Here is a 12,890-nt window from a genome sequence, read left to right as displayed (position 1 = left end):
GTTAATTTACAATACACCAAGTGAAGCACACTAAGTGAAGAATTCGTTAACCCATCACTCATCTGTGTAAATGATTAGATCTTATGCTATGTCTTAACCATCTGTGAAGATTTAGTGGCGGGTGATGGCTCAGAAGAGCTAAAACAAACGTGTACCAGTATCCATGTAAAATATTCTAAAAAGATTATTCAATTTATAAAGTCTACATTATGTCCAGTGTTAAATGTTTATTTTTTTTACTTTTTCGAGTGTATCACCAAACAGGTTTTGAGCATTTCCCTCCAGGTTCTGAATAGTTACAGGGCTTTCAGGCAGGAATCGAAACTGCTCCTTCTTAAAGAACACAAATTTAGTATTCTAATATTACCGTATATAATTATGTTATTGAGACCAGAACAGATTTTGCACCTTTCATACATAAAGCCATGGGAAATTTTGGGATTGCCTGTTACTGTTTTGTTCCTAATATAAGACTGGGAATTTCAGATTTAGCATTAAAATGTTATAAAAACTTGGAACACCAATGAAAAATCATCAATAGAAAGCAGAACATTTAAGTTAAAAAAAGCACAACGAATTACATGGCCAATGTACAAGAAAAAACTTTCAATAAATGCTAAACTTCAACATTACTGTTCAGTCATTAAGGGCACGTGTACGTGAATTATTTTCAAAAAATTTAATTTTTTATTTTCATGTATTATTATTCTTTGGAGTTTTCTCTTTCAGAATATATATAGTTTACATATGTTAGCAAGCATATTTTGTCCTAAATGTTGTTTTTAAGAATGTCTGCGCTAAGTAGCCAAGCCCCTTTAAATGTCAAACATTTGAAAGTGTCATAACTTTTCCACCAGTAAAGATATCGGAAAGCGAAGTAGTATTTTATCAAAAGCTGCCCTGCGTAAGAATTGAATGCTCTTAGACCTGCCAGCCGCAACGTGCTAGGTTGTAAACAGAAGCTAGTATTGTAATGTATAGTAGCGTGCATGAAATTCTCTATTTGTAAACATCCAGCATTTGCCTGGAGTGAAAATGGGAAACCACAGAAAACCTCCTTCAGGGCTTATTAAAACTGTACTATGGCTTAGCTATAAGGAGAAACCAGGGTAATTTGGAAACTATGAGAAAATCTGTATGGGCTAGTTTAATTCACAAAGCATCAACTGATGACCACCCACAGCACGTGGTATGTCCTCCAGGTCCAGACTTCTGGTGTTGGTACCAGATAGCAAAGACAGAGGGTAAAATATAATTGTCATAAACATTAATTACCTTATGTTGTTACTGAAGCCATAAAACCTATTTATATAGATATTAGTGCCAAAAATCTCTTGGAAAAATGTTTATATGGACGAACACAGAGCCCTAATTAGAGTTTCTATCATTGCATTTGGGAACGTGTGCCAAAAAGCTTATTTGTAGATCTTCCTACCCTAAAATTGGTGTATTGGATGCAGTTATCTACTTCAATGCAGGTGCTGCATCCAGATGTAAGGTACTGGAGTCTTTAGGAATATCTCCGGGGGAAAATATGGCCTCAGCATTAGCTGCTATTGATCGTCGTAGGGTAATTGACTCTGAGAGGGCTGTATTTGAAAGCTCTAAAGAAGCCAGAACAAATAGTAGAAATAGGAAAACACAGCAGGATGATGAGTGTGTCCTAAATCATGAGGAATATGGAGCTGGAATGCATCGAAACTGTAAGGGTTGGTCACAACTTAAATTTTTACTTTGATTGGCTCTCCTGAAAAATTGTATTTTTTAAGAATATTTATTTTACTATCTCAGTAACCGTTAATGATAGAACACTGAAATTCGGCACACAGTTTTAGTGTGCTATTGTCTGAAAAGTAGACTACAATCATGAACGTAGCTCTTTATTTATGAAAAATAGACCATAAAGTATTCAACGAAATTTATGAAATTTTTAATAACAATTTTCGAACTTTTCCCACAAAAGAACCATTTTACTGTACATCATGATTGTAGTCTACTTTGTAGCTACATGCTGTGGGTAGCATCTGTAAAAATATCATTCATATCACACAAGTAGTTTCCGAGTGTACCCTTCCGACAGCTTGGAGTGATTTTGCAGTCTTAGAAAACATCACAAGAAATAAACTCTCATAAAAAATTAACAATGAACTTTAACCAACAATTAATTATATACCAACAGTCTACAATGTTCATTCATTGCACATAATAATATTTGTCCACCTAGAACAAGTGTATCTGTTCAAATTATGATGGCAAATATAGTGATTTTGCACTATTTTACTATGGTCTTCACAGACACGTGCCCTTAAACCTGAAGCGACTTATGTTTGTGAAACACTATTTAAATTGAACACCAAAGCAACAACTGATACACTGCAAAAGGTTGACAGAAGGATACTCAGAACAATCATTAATAAAAAACATCAGGTGGATGGACAATGGAGATTATTGCCTAATGCAGTGGTTTATAGGGAAAGTGAATCTACAATAGATATGATGAGAAAAAGAAGAATTGCCTTTTTCTGTTATCTTTCTAGATTAAATGATAATAGGATAATAAAACAACTATTTAATTAGTTTTGGAAAAGTAAAACAAAAATATTTGGTTTAAAGAAGTTCAGAATGATTTAGAAGAGCTGAATATTAAATGAAGCAAATTGAAAATAGAGAAGAAAAAAGGATTCTCAAGAACAAACAAATAAGATTGTCATTAAAAACTGTACAACACAAACAATATGTCATTTCTGATGAAGAAAGGGCAGCCAGGTCAGCCAGAATGAAGAGGTTTTAGGAAAGAAAGAAGATGATGGAAGCTAAATCTTCAGTTAATTCTTTGTTAACGTAAATGTATTTGGATTTGATTTAAGTGCTCCAATGTGGGCGTAAACTATGTAAATAAATAATAAATAAATAAAAACTATGGCCATTTTATTTGCACACGTTACATTTAAAAACTTTGTATAATTTTGCACTTGTACCAACTTGTACAGTGAGCGCACTTTCCAGCTGAGCTCAAGGTCGTGAATAATCATAATTTTGGAAGTGTTAATGATATTTTTTCTCTTTCCAATATGATTGTGATTAGTGACGGGAAGAATTGAATATATTGCATTCGAGAACTTGAGGATCGATACTTGCATTCGAAACCACATTCTCGAGTTCAACATAACCTTTAAAAGTCGATGTAGGCATAATTTATGCGGTACAAGATTTCCATAAACTCACAATGAACAGTACAACCGTGACCAAATTACAATGGAAGATAAAGAAAAAAGGATTTTGCCATCATGTTGGGCGCTTTTGTATCTAATGTGCTTTATTTTATCAGATTTTATTAGATTAGAGAATTAAAAACTACTTGTGGTTGATTGTTGTTTGGCTTGGCGTTAAGGGTATTAGATTTAAAATTTTTGTGGCTGATCAAAGTTGCTGAACTGAAAGAAGTTTTCAGAGGAAACTGACAAAGTTTCTCCGGTAAAAGTGAATGTAAAGTTTAAAGATTTTTAAGTCGCGTACCAGTAATTAATGTTTGAAGCCGGCCCCGCGGTCTAACTTGCCTGACTCTCACCCGGAGGGCCCGGGTTCAATTACCGGCTATGTCAGGCATTTTTACCTGGATACGAGGGGTGGTTCCAGGTTCAATCATTCTACGATTACCGAGCTCGATAGCTGCAGTCGCTTAAGTGCGGCCAGTATCCAGTATTCGGGAGATAGTAGGTTCGAACCCCACTGTCGGCAGCCCTGAAAATGGGAAACCACGGAAAACCATTTTCAGGGCTGCCGACAGTGGGATTCGAACCTACTATCTCCCGGATGCAAGCTCACAGCCGTCATTCTACGATTACCTTTAATCGAGGAGCTATTTAATGGTGAAATGGTGACCCCGGTCTAGAGAGACAGGAATGACGGCTGAAACGATTTGTCACACTGACCATGCATCACCTTGTAATCTTCAGGCCTTCGGACTGAGGATGGTCGCTTGGTAGGCGGAAGGCCCCTTGGAGCTATAGTTTGGTTTGGTTTAGGGGTGTTTGTAAGATTATAAGTTTACATATTTCATTTTTGTGATGTTTAGTCAAAATTGTTGATGGTTCATTAGTTCCCGGATTTTCCGTTGTACGTTTTATTTTCCACTGTCCCACCAAAAACAGAGAATCAAGGTTCCACAGTACTGTATTTTATCAGCTGTTTTACATTGCACCGACACAAAGACACGTCTTACGGCGACGGTGGGATAGGAAAGGGCAAGGAGTAGGAAGAAAACAGCCATGTCCTTAACCCGCGAGTGGTCGCTAGCCGAAATGTAACATGAGTGGTCGTGCATGAGACTTTCTCTCACATTAAAATAAATATGACATTTTTCACATGGCCAAGGCTGAAATTTACTACTGAAACGAAATGCAAGTTCTACCTTATGTAGTTTAGATAAAAATTAAATGTTACTGAAATTACTGTTAAAGACACAAATTACTATTTAAAATAACATATGCAATGTACATAAAAATAACTTTCATCTTGAAATTGTAAAAGATCTCACATGCATTATACCTAGTAATATTTACGTACAAAGCAAGGTTTCTGAACACAATAACATTTTCAAAAACAAGAAGTGCTCATAATACAGGGTCTCATTGCGTAATGACATCTGTGGTTTTACTCTTGAGCACTTTCTACGTAGTCAGGACAGGAATCCTGTCGCCATGCAATAATTTCTGAAAATAACAAAATTGGAAATTAGACTTAAATTCAATCACATGTCAGTATGTAATATTGAAAATATAAGACTTTATGACAGTTGCAATACAAAAACAAGAATGAACTCCATTAGGTCTTCTCTCAACACGTGAGTTATCTGGATTTTGTAACAGCGGTAATTCAACTAGCATTCTTCCTAGACTCAACATTTTTGAAGACACATTAATCAGTAACTGCAAATGGAGGACGTTCCGTGCATGACCTAAGTCAAATACTAATGCGTACAGCATGAATAAGTTTCCTGCTCCACTTCAACATAACACCATCATTAGTCGCGCGATGAGAGAAACTCTCGTGCAGCTTGCACGGACATATAGGAACCTTTGTTCTGACTAGGGGAGGGGGTGCTTACCCTTCAAATATGAATCGCTCTAGTCACGACAGTTATAAACTCAGCTAGAAGAGGGAACAGTCACCTCTATTTCATCACTATGAAGTAATATCACAATAAAAAATAATGTGAGAGAAAAATGAAATGGCGTACGACTTAGAGTGCCGGGAGTGTCCAAGGACAAGTTCGGCTCGCCAGATGCAGGTCTTTTGATATGACACCCGTAGGTGACCTGCGCGTTGTGATGAGGATGAAATGATGATGAAGACAACACATACACCCAGAGCCCGTACCAGCGAAAAGGAACCAATTAACGTTAAAGTTCCCGACCCTGCCGGGAATTGAACCCAAGACCCCTGTGACCAAAGGCCAGCACGCTAACCATTTAGCCATGGAGCCGGACAATGTGACAGTAAATCTCATATAGCGACCACTCGCGGGTTAACTGAAGTACATCCCCACCATTTACCTGATGTGCAAATGGGAAAACATGTAAAACTATCTTTAGGGATGTCGAGAGTGGGGTTTGAACCTACTATATTCTGAATGCAAGTTCACAGCTGCGCACCCCTAACTGCACAGCCATCTCGCTTGATATAAAAGTACTGAATAGGTAGACAAATAGATACTTCTTCTGAACATTATTACGAGTCACAGGAGAAACTAGACTTACTGCATTATTACTTCCCTATTTTACAATTAAGTAATGGAAGTGTTTTAGGTTCATGAATGTGTTGGAATGATATGACTTTGCTTTTCGGTTTCAACTTAATGTAGTTTTAAACGCTTATGACATAGATAAAGAAGTACATACCACTTCGTCACATTTTCCATAGGTTGCCTCGTACTCCTCCTTGGACATGATGGGAAGCGGCTCGTAGATGCTGACCCTTGTAATTCGGCCGTCCACCTCGAACTCCACCATCTTCTGCGCCTCAGCGTACGTGAGGCCTTCCCTGGTGGGTGTGGCCAACAGATCCTGAGTCGACGTCGGAGGACGGGCATTGTGCGAGCCACGGCCCTTCTTGCGTCCCCCTAAAAGTCATAACTTAGCACTGTCAATGGCATTTTAACTAACAAGTATGTATTAAAGTATTTCATTCAAATATTAGGCTAATTTCTAAAGCAACAGAAGCTTAATAGTTTCAAGTTAGAAGAAGTAAGTGTGTTAGTAAGGAAAGAGAAAAACCGCTAACCCTTTACTGTTTGGCTGGAGAGAAGTTCTGTTAGTGTTTACTGCATACAGTGTTACAAGTTCTAAATCTACAGTTCTACTTATGGTTGCTACAAAGAAGTAGCCTATACTATTACAAAACACATACTATTTTGTTGTTCAAAGCAACCTGCATCATGAAGCAAGATGTATTTTCTCATTTTGTGAACTTATTAACTTTTATGACAATGGCTATCCATTTTTGAGCACCAGATTCTATGAAATCACCTAAGTTTCTTATTATTAGATACAGTTCATGGTGGGCTATTTTACACTAATAATATAACAATATGTAAGTATTAATAAGATTACAATCAAGATAAACAACAATATTAAGTGTCAACAGTGAAGTTAACAAACAATTACAAAGTAAGAAGAATGATGACGATAACTGGCAAGGGTCGATTAACAGAAATAACAAAAGAAGATAGCATGGTTTGGAAAGAGAGGAAGAAAACAGAAACCTGGAGAGAAAATCAAAGGAATCTTTTAATTCAGTTTGTGAAGGATGCATAGGTTGTGAAAATATCAGATAGTGAGTTGCCAAGAGTTCGTAACCAGTGGAAGATACTGCATTGTTGCAACATGAGGCGAAGATGGGACACAGGATGATTATACTAATGGCCAAGTGCATCAACCTTGTTTCAGATTCAGCTAACCAGTGCGTACGTAAACATGTTTTGAATTTGAGGACTGCTTACAAGGAATCGTGGAGTACCATTCTTAATCAATGATTACTGAAGCACGTTTAGTTGGCAGTGGAATTAAAAACACTAACGTGAAGTTTTACTTGCGAACTGAGAGTTATTGTGAACACGCTAAGGTGTTTACTTTGTTAGTCGTAAGAATATTAATATCTTCATTGCTGGAAGTACTTACTAGCAACATGGAAGAGCAAAAGAATAAATTGCCGTCTAATTTTTCTACTTTTTGAAACCAATATTGTAACAGGATTAGTTATCATACACAAAGACGTCATTGAAAAAGAAAATGGAAGATGGAGTCACCGTACAACAGAAAGAAGAAACTTGGAATAAAATCACAGATTGATAAGAGAAACAGGATGGTTTCTCTGCCTTGGAAATCATATGTCATTTTGCATCATTTATAGAAGAAATGGAACTGTTTCTTTAGATAAACAAAACCTTTCCACAAATTTTTTTTGTCACTTAGTTCTTAAAAAATATTGCTTCTCTCCACTATTACACATTTCCATTCAGTTCTAGATATTCTAGATACAGCAGTTCATCTTCAAATCTGCTAGCCATTTTAATTTCATTGTTTATGTTTGGTAACTGCTCGAAATTGACCGATTAAGTTTAACTGATAATAATCAAAATATAAACAACAATCAGGAACGATGCTCTGCAGCTTCATTTAAACAAGGTTTAGGATGAATCTTAAACGCTGATTATGCTAAACTGGGTTTTTGCACTTGGCCATAACAGAGCTTGTAGTCCAGCGTATCCCTGCAGAGCATTTAGTTTCGAAAGGGGTAGATCTACCCTATAAGCAATAAAATGTTTACAGCATGATATTGAAGCAGTACACATTGTACCAGGAGGAAAACTTCACGCAGTCTTCATCAATTTTTTGAAAGTTTTCGATATGCTGAATATTGATTATTGTTTGATTGAAGGAGCTATACCAAATAAATGGAGAGTTGCTATAGTAGCTCCTGTATATAAAGGAAAGGGTGATAGACATAAAGCTGAAAATTACAGGCCAGTCAGTTTGACATGCATTGCATGTAAGCTATAGGAAAGCATTCTTTCTGATTATATCAGACATGTTTATAAATTAATAACTGGTTTGACAGAAGGCAGTTTGGGTTTGGGAAAGGTTATTCAACTGAAGCTCAGCTTGTAGGATTTCAGCAAGATATAGCAGATACCCTGGATTCAGGAGGCCAAATGGACTGTATTGCGATTGACCTATCTAAGGCATTTGATAGGGTAGATCATGGAAGACTACTGGCAAAAATGAGTACTATTGGACTAGAAAAAAGAGTGACTGAATGGGTGGCTATATTTCTAGAAAATAGAACTCAGAGAATTAGAGTAGGCGAAGCTTTATCTGACCCTGTAATAATTAAGAGGGGAATTCCTCAAGGCAGTATTATTGGACCTTTATGTTTCCTTATATATATATCAATGATATGTGTAAAGAAGTGGAATCAGAGATAAGGCTGTTTGCAGATTATGTTATTCTGTACAGAGTAATAAATAAGTTACAAGATTGTGAGCGGCTGCAGGGTGACCTTGATAGTGTTGTGAGATGGACGGTGGGCAATGGTATGATGATAAACGAGGTTAAAAGTCAGGTTTTGAGTTTCACAAATAGGAAAAGTCCTCTCAGTTTTAATTACTGCATTGATGGGGTGAAAGTTCCTTTGGGGATCATTGTAAGTACCTAGGTGTTAATATAAGAAAAGACCTTCATTGGGGTAATTACATAATATGATTGTAAATACAGGGTACAGATCTCTGCACGTGGTTATGAGGGTATTTAGAGGTTGTAGTAAGGATGTAAAGGAGAGGGCATATAAGTCTCTGGTAAGACCCCGACTAGAGTATGGTTCCAGTGTATGGGACCCTCACCAGAATTACTTGATTCAAGAACTGGAAAAATCCAAAGAAAAGCAGCTCGATTTGTTCTGGGTGATTTCTGACAAAAGGGTAGTGTTACAAAAATGTTGCAAAGTTTGGGCTGGGAAGAACTAGGAGAAAGGAGACGAGCTGCTCGATTAAGCGGTATGTTCCGAGCTGTCAGTGGAGAGATAGCGTCGGAGGACATCAGTAGACGAATAAGTTTGAGAGGTGTCTTTAAAAGTAGGAAAGATCACAATATGAAGATAAAGTTGGAATTCAAGAGGACAAATTGGGGCAAATATTCGTTTATAGGAAGGGGAGTTAGGGATTGGAATAACTTACCAAGGGAAATGTTCAATAATTTTCCAATTTCTTTGCGATCATTTAAGAAAAGGCTAGGAAAACAACAGATAGGGAATCTGCCACTGGGCGACTGCCCTCAGTAGTGATTGAGGACTATTCTGTTGTTGGAGCAATTGATTAGGAAGGATCAATACCTTATGGCTATAATAAAAGACATTCTTTAAATCAATGTCTTCATAGAGGATAAAAAAATCAAGATCCGCAGCAATTACGCAGAATAATGAAGTCCTACAAGGGCGTCCACTAAGCCCACTGTTATTCAGCACAGCTACAACAGATGTAACCCAGTACATCAGTAAGGATGTGAAGCTTTAAGCAGACCTATGTGTTGATGATATGGCAATTGTTGCAATTCGACGAGGTGAACTACAAGAATCTTTCGACTATTTAGTATCACGGGCAAAGAAAAATCTCAAGTTAAATGACCAAATGACTGTGTACATGATTTTAGGAAAAGGGATAAGACCAGCAGCAACAGACCAATACAACCTATAATGGTAAAGACCTGATGAGAGTTGGCAACTTCAAGAATTTTGGAGTTATGTTCCAAACCAGAGGAAATGTCTTCACTCAGCATATACCTGAAAATACCATTTTAGGAACCAAAGCAATAATAAACATTAAGGATTTAAGAAAAATGTCTGTTCAAGCCACGATACAGCTCTTCAACATTAAGATCCTGCCTGATGTCACGTATGGTTTGGAGCTCACATGGGAACATCTACACACCAGTCACCTAAAGCCTAGTTCCATGGGGATAGTTAACTGGAGTCAAGTACTTGAAGCAAGCCAACTTTCCTTCAACTTTCCACGTATGATTAAGTCAGGACAGTCAAGTTATAACTTTCCGTGCAAGTAAATTTTAGTTGCCGAGCCATCAACTTTTGCATCCAATTTCTCGTCACGTGACTGACGATAACTCCAGTAGCTGCACCTGACTTGTAGGCAAATCAACTTGAAAACAGAGCAAGTGAAATTTTCTAGAATTTTTTTTGTATATTTGTTAGGTATATAACAACGAATGCTCCTAATATTAAGTGGAATAAAACCAAAACCAAACCCCACAGAGAAACAGCCTCGAAGGACCTTGGTCTACCAAGCGACCGCTGCAGATTACGAGGTGTTGTATGGTCAGCACGACGACTCCTCACGGCCATTATTCTTGGCTCTCTAGACAGGGAAGTGGAATGCAAACCCAGTGCTCGATTAAGGTGTTTGGGGGCCCTGGGCTATTTAAAAATGTGGGGCCCCCTTCTTCGTAACATCACGTAAAACTAGCATACTGAAGCCATAATAGAACTACTTCCACTTAAATTGATGAATAGCGAAGTGTTGAAATAGATTAAATATTTTCTCTATTCTTCATGCTGATATTTCATAATGCCAAAATATATTTTACGTTTTTCTCATCATCACTATCAAATTGACATACAAAACAAAACTTATGTTTTTTTTGGCACCACTAGGATATTTTCTATCCATTTTACAAGAACATTACAGTTGTAACTTAAGAATGGTTCAATAATCAGAGTAGAACTGGAAGTTCTCTTCCTGATGTAGAGATACAGTATAACATGCGCATTCCACCGTGCTTCTACTGTCCCCTCCCGCTCACTTCCTAGACCTCTTCCCCCCTTCCCCCTCTGCCCGTACTCGCAAGCTGCCAGATTTTAATTTTCATCAACAATAACCTTTACAATAATTACAGTGCGTAAGTAAAGAGGAGTCGTGTCTCCGGACAGTAATTGATTCTAGCAGCGATGAAATACTAACGCGGACAGCTGGTAAGAAGGAAGGAAGAGTGCGTGTTCGATATTTTGAGAGCGTAAGTATTCATATACATTCACGGAGGTGGAGCAGCAGGCCTTTTTATACAATTTTAGGTTCGGCCAAGGGCCAGGGCCCCTTGGCACGTCGGGCGCGGGGCTGCAGCCCCTTTAGCCCCCCGCCCCCTTAATCCGGCCCTGTGTAAACCAAATATTGCAGTTTGTCGGAATTATTTTACGAACAATATGAAATGTTATGGTTCCTATAAGCTAGTTCTTTCAACAAGTTGTAAGAAGTACCATGCAAAGCTCTTCTACTAATCCATCCTTTAACCCAAAGTTCCCTATTACCGAGCTTGGTAGATAAAGTCGCTTAAGTGCGGCCAGTATCCTGTATTACATGTGATAAATATCATTTTTGATCCGTATTGATGATATTTGATTGTAATAATAACAGTAAGTTAATTTATTAATTTCACCACCTAATCAATACAATAAGTCTTGTCTTTGTTGATTTACATTGACATGTTAACTAAAATGGTACATGTTTCGCCTTGTATATAGGCATCATCAGCCATTGTCTTAACCTTGAAATAACACTCGTAGTAAGAAGTCGACAGTTGTCTATAACTTTTAGCTCATAACGTAACAAGTTGAATAAAACCATCGTCAAATGATTCAACTGTCACATTGCCTTTTCGACTAGAATGTCAACAAACCTATACTCTTAACAACGTTTTAGCATCGCATCAAATTGAGACGGTCCATAGAGGTCCAATTTAAACATCGTTCATCAACCTTCAACTATAACTTCTTATTTTTTCATCAAAGTGAACCACAATTTCATCATATGCCACTGACTTTCGTTTTTTATCTCATGTAAACAAATAATTACAGGTCACTTGACCATCCTTCGACATTATTTTATTCAACGTTATTTTTTTGAATAATACGATTTTGATCGTCATTGTCTAATTGTAACCGCTGGTCGGTCAACATAATTTTATAGCAATCTTACCACTTGTTTATAACAGACTGTTGCTTTGTTCATTTTAATTATAATAGTAGCCTTCTAATGTCAATATTGCAAATACTTTCACCAATCGTAAACTCCTCACTCATTGAAATATCTTTAAAACCAACATTGTACAAGACTTTTACCATATGTTAATTTTAGTTGAAGTCCCTCCAAGGCTTTTTAAAAATTAGTTTTATTTTATTTATATGTAAATCAGGTGCCTGATTTTATTTCAAGGTTAAGGCAATGGCTGATAATGGCTATATACAAGGCGAAACATGTACCATTTTAGTTAACATGTGAATGTAAATCAATAAAGACAGGACTGATTATATTGATTAGGTGGTCAAATTAATAAATTAACTTATTGTTATTATTCCAATAAGTATCCTGTATTCAGGAGATAGTGGGTTCGAACTCCACAGTACGCAAACCTGAAGATGGTTTTCTGTTGTTTCTCATTTTCACACCAGGCGAATGCTGTACGTTAATTAACACTGCAGACGCTTCCTTCTCACTCCTAGCCCTTTCCTAAGCCATCATTGCCATTAAGGACTATCTGTGTTGGTGCGACGTAAAACAACATGTTTAAAAAAATCCCTATTCTTTTTAAGACAATTTTGTAATTCATGCAATAATAATGTGCCAATTAGCTGTACGCATGCTTGTATTTGTTCACTTGCCATCTCCACTTCAATAAACTGAACGCAAATTCACGGACAGTTACTAGTGAATTACAATATTAAACCACTGAAATTTACGCGCTCTTCTAAAGACAGCATGCGCTTTCCTTGTCTGATTAAAAGTATTGTCTCAAGTTTACGGGTTTCAAGTACTCGACTCCAGTAAACTA

General features: G+C 37.1%; 1 protein-coding gene across 1 annotated transcript in view; it reads right to left on the bottom strand.

Annotated features, from left to right (window-relative positions):
• Br140 (bromodomain-containing protein 140) overlaps nt 1–12,890 on the bottom strand; it is a 203,612-nt gene that overhangs the window by 172,647 nt on the left and 18,075 nt on the right. The window contains exon 2 of the mRNA XM_068230481.1: nt 5,901–6,121. Within this exon, the coding sequence (XP_068086582.1) occupies nt 5,901–6,121 (221 nt within the window). The remainder of the gene's footprint in view (nt 1–5,900; nt 6,122–12,890) is intronic.

Source organism: Anabrus simplex, chromosome X, assembly GCF_040414725.1.
Source record: "Anabrus simplex isolate iqAnaSimp1 chromosome X, ASM4041472v1, whole genome shotgun sequence".
Taxonomy (NCBI): domain Eukaryota; kingdom Metazoa; phylum Arthropoda; class Insecta; order Orthoptera; family Tettigoniidae; genus Anabrus; species Anabrus simplex.
The sequence above is the reverse complement of the archived record's forward strand: the minus strand, read 5'-3'. Positions and strand labels throughout refer to the sequence as shown.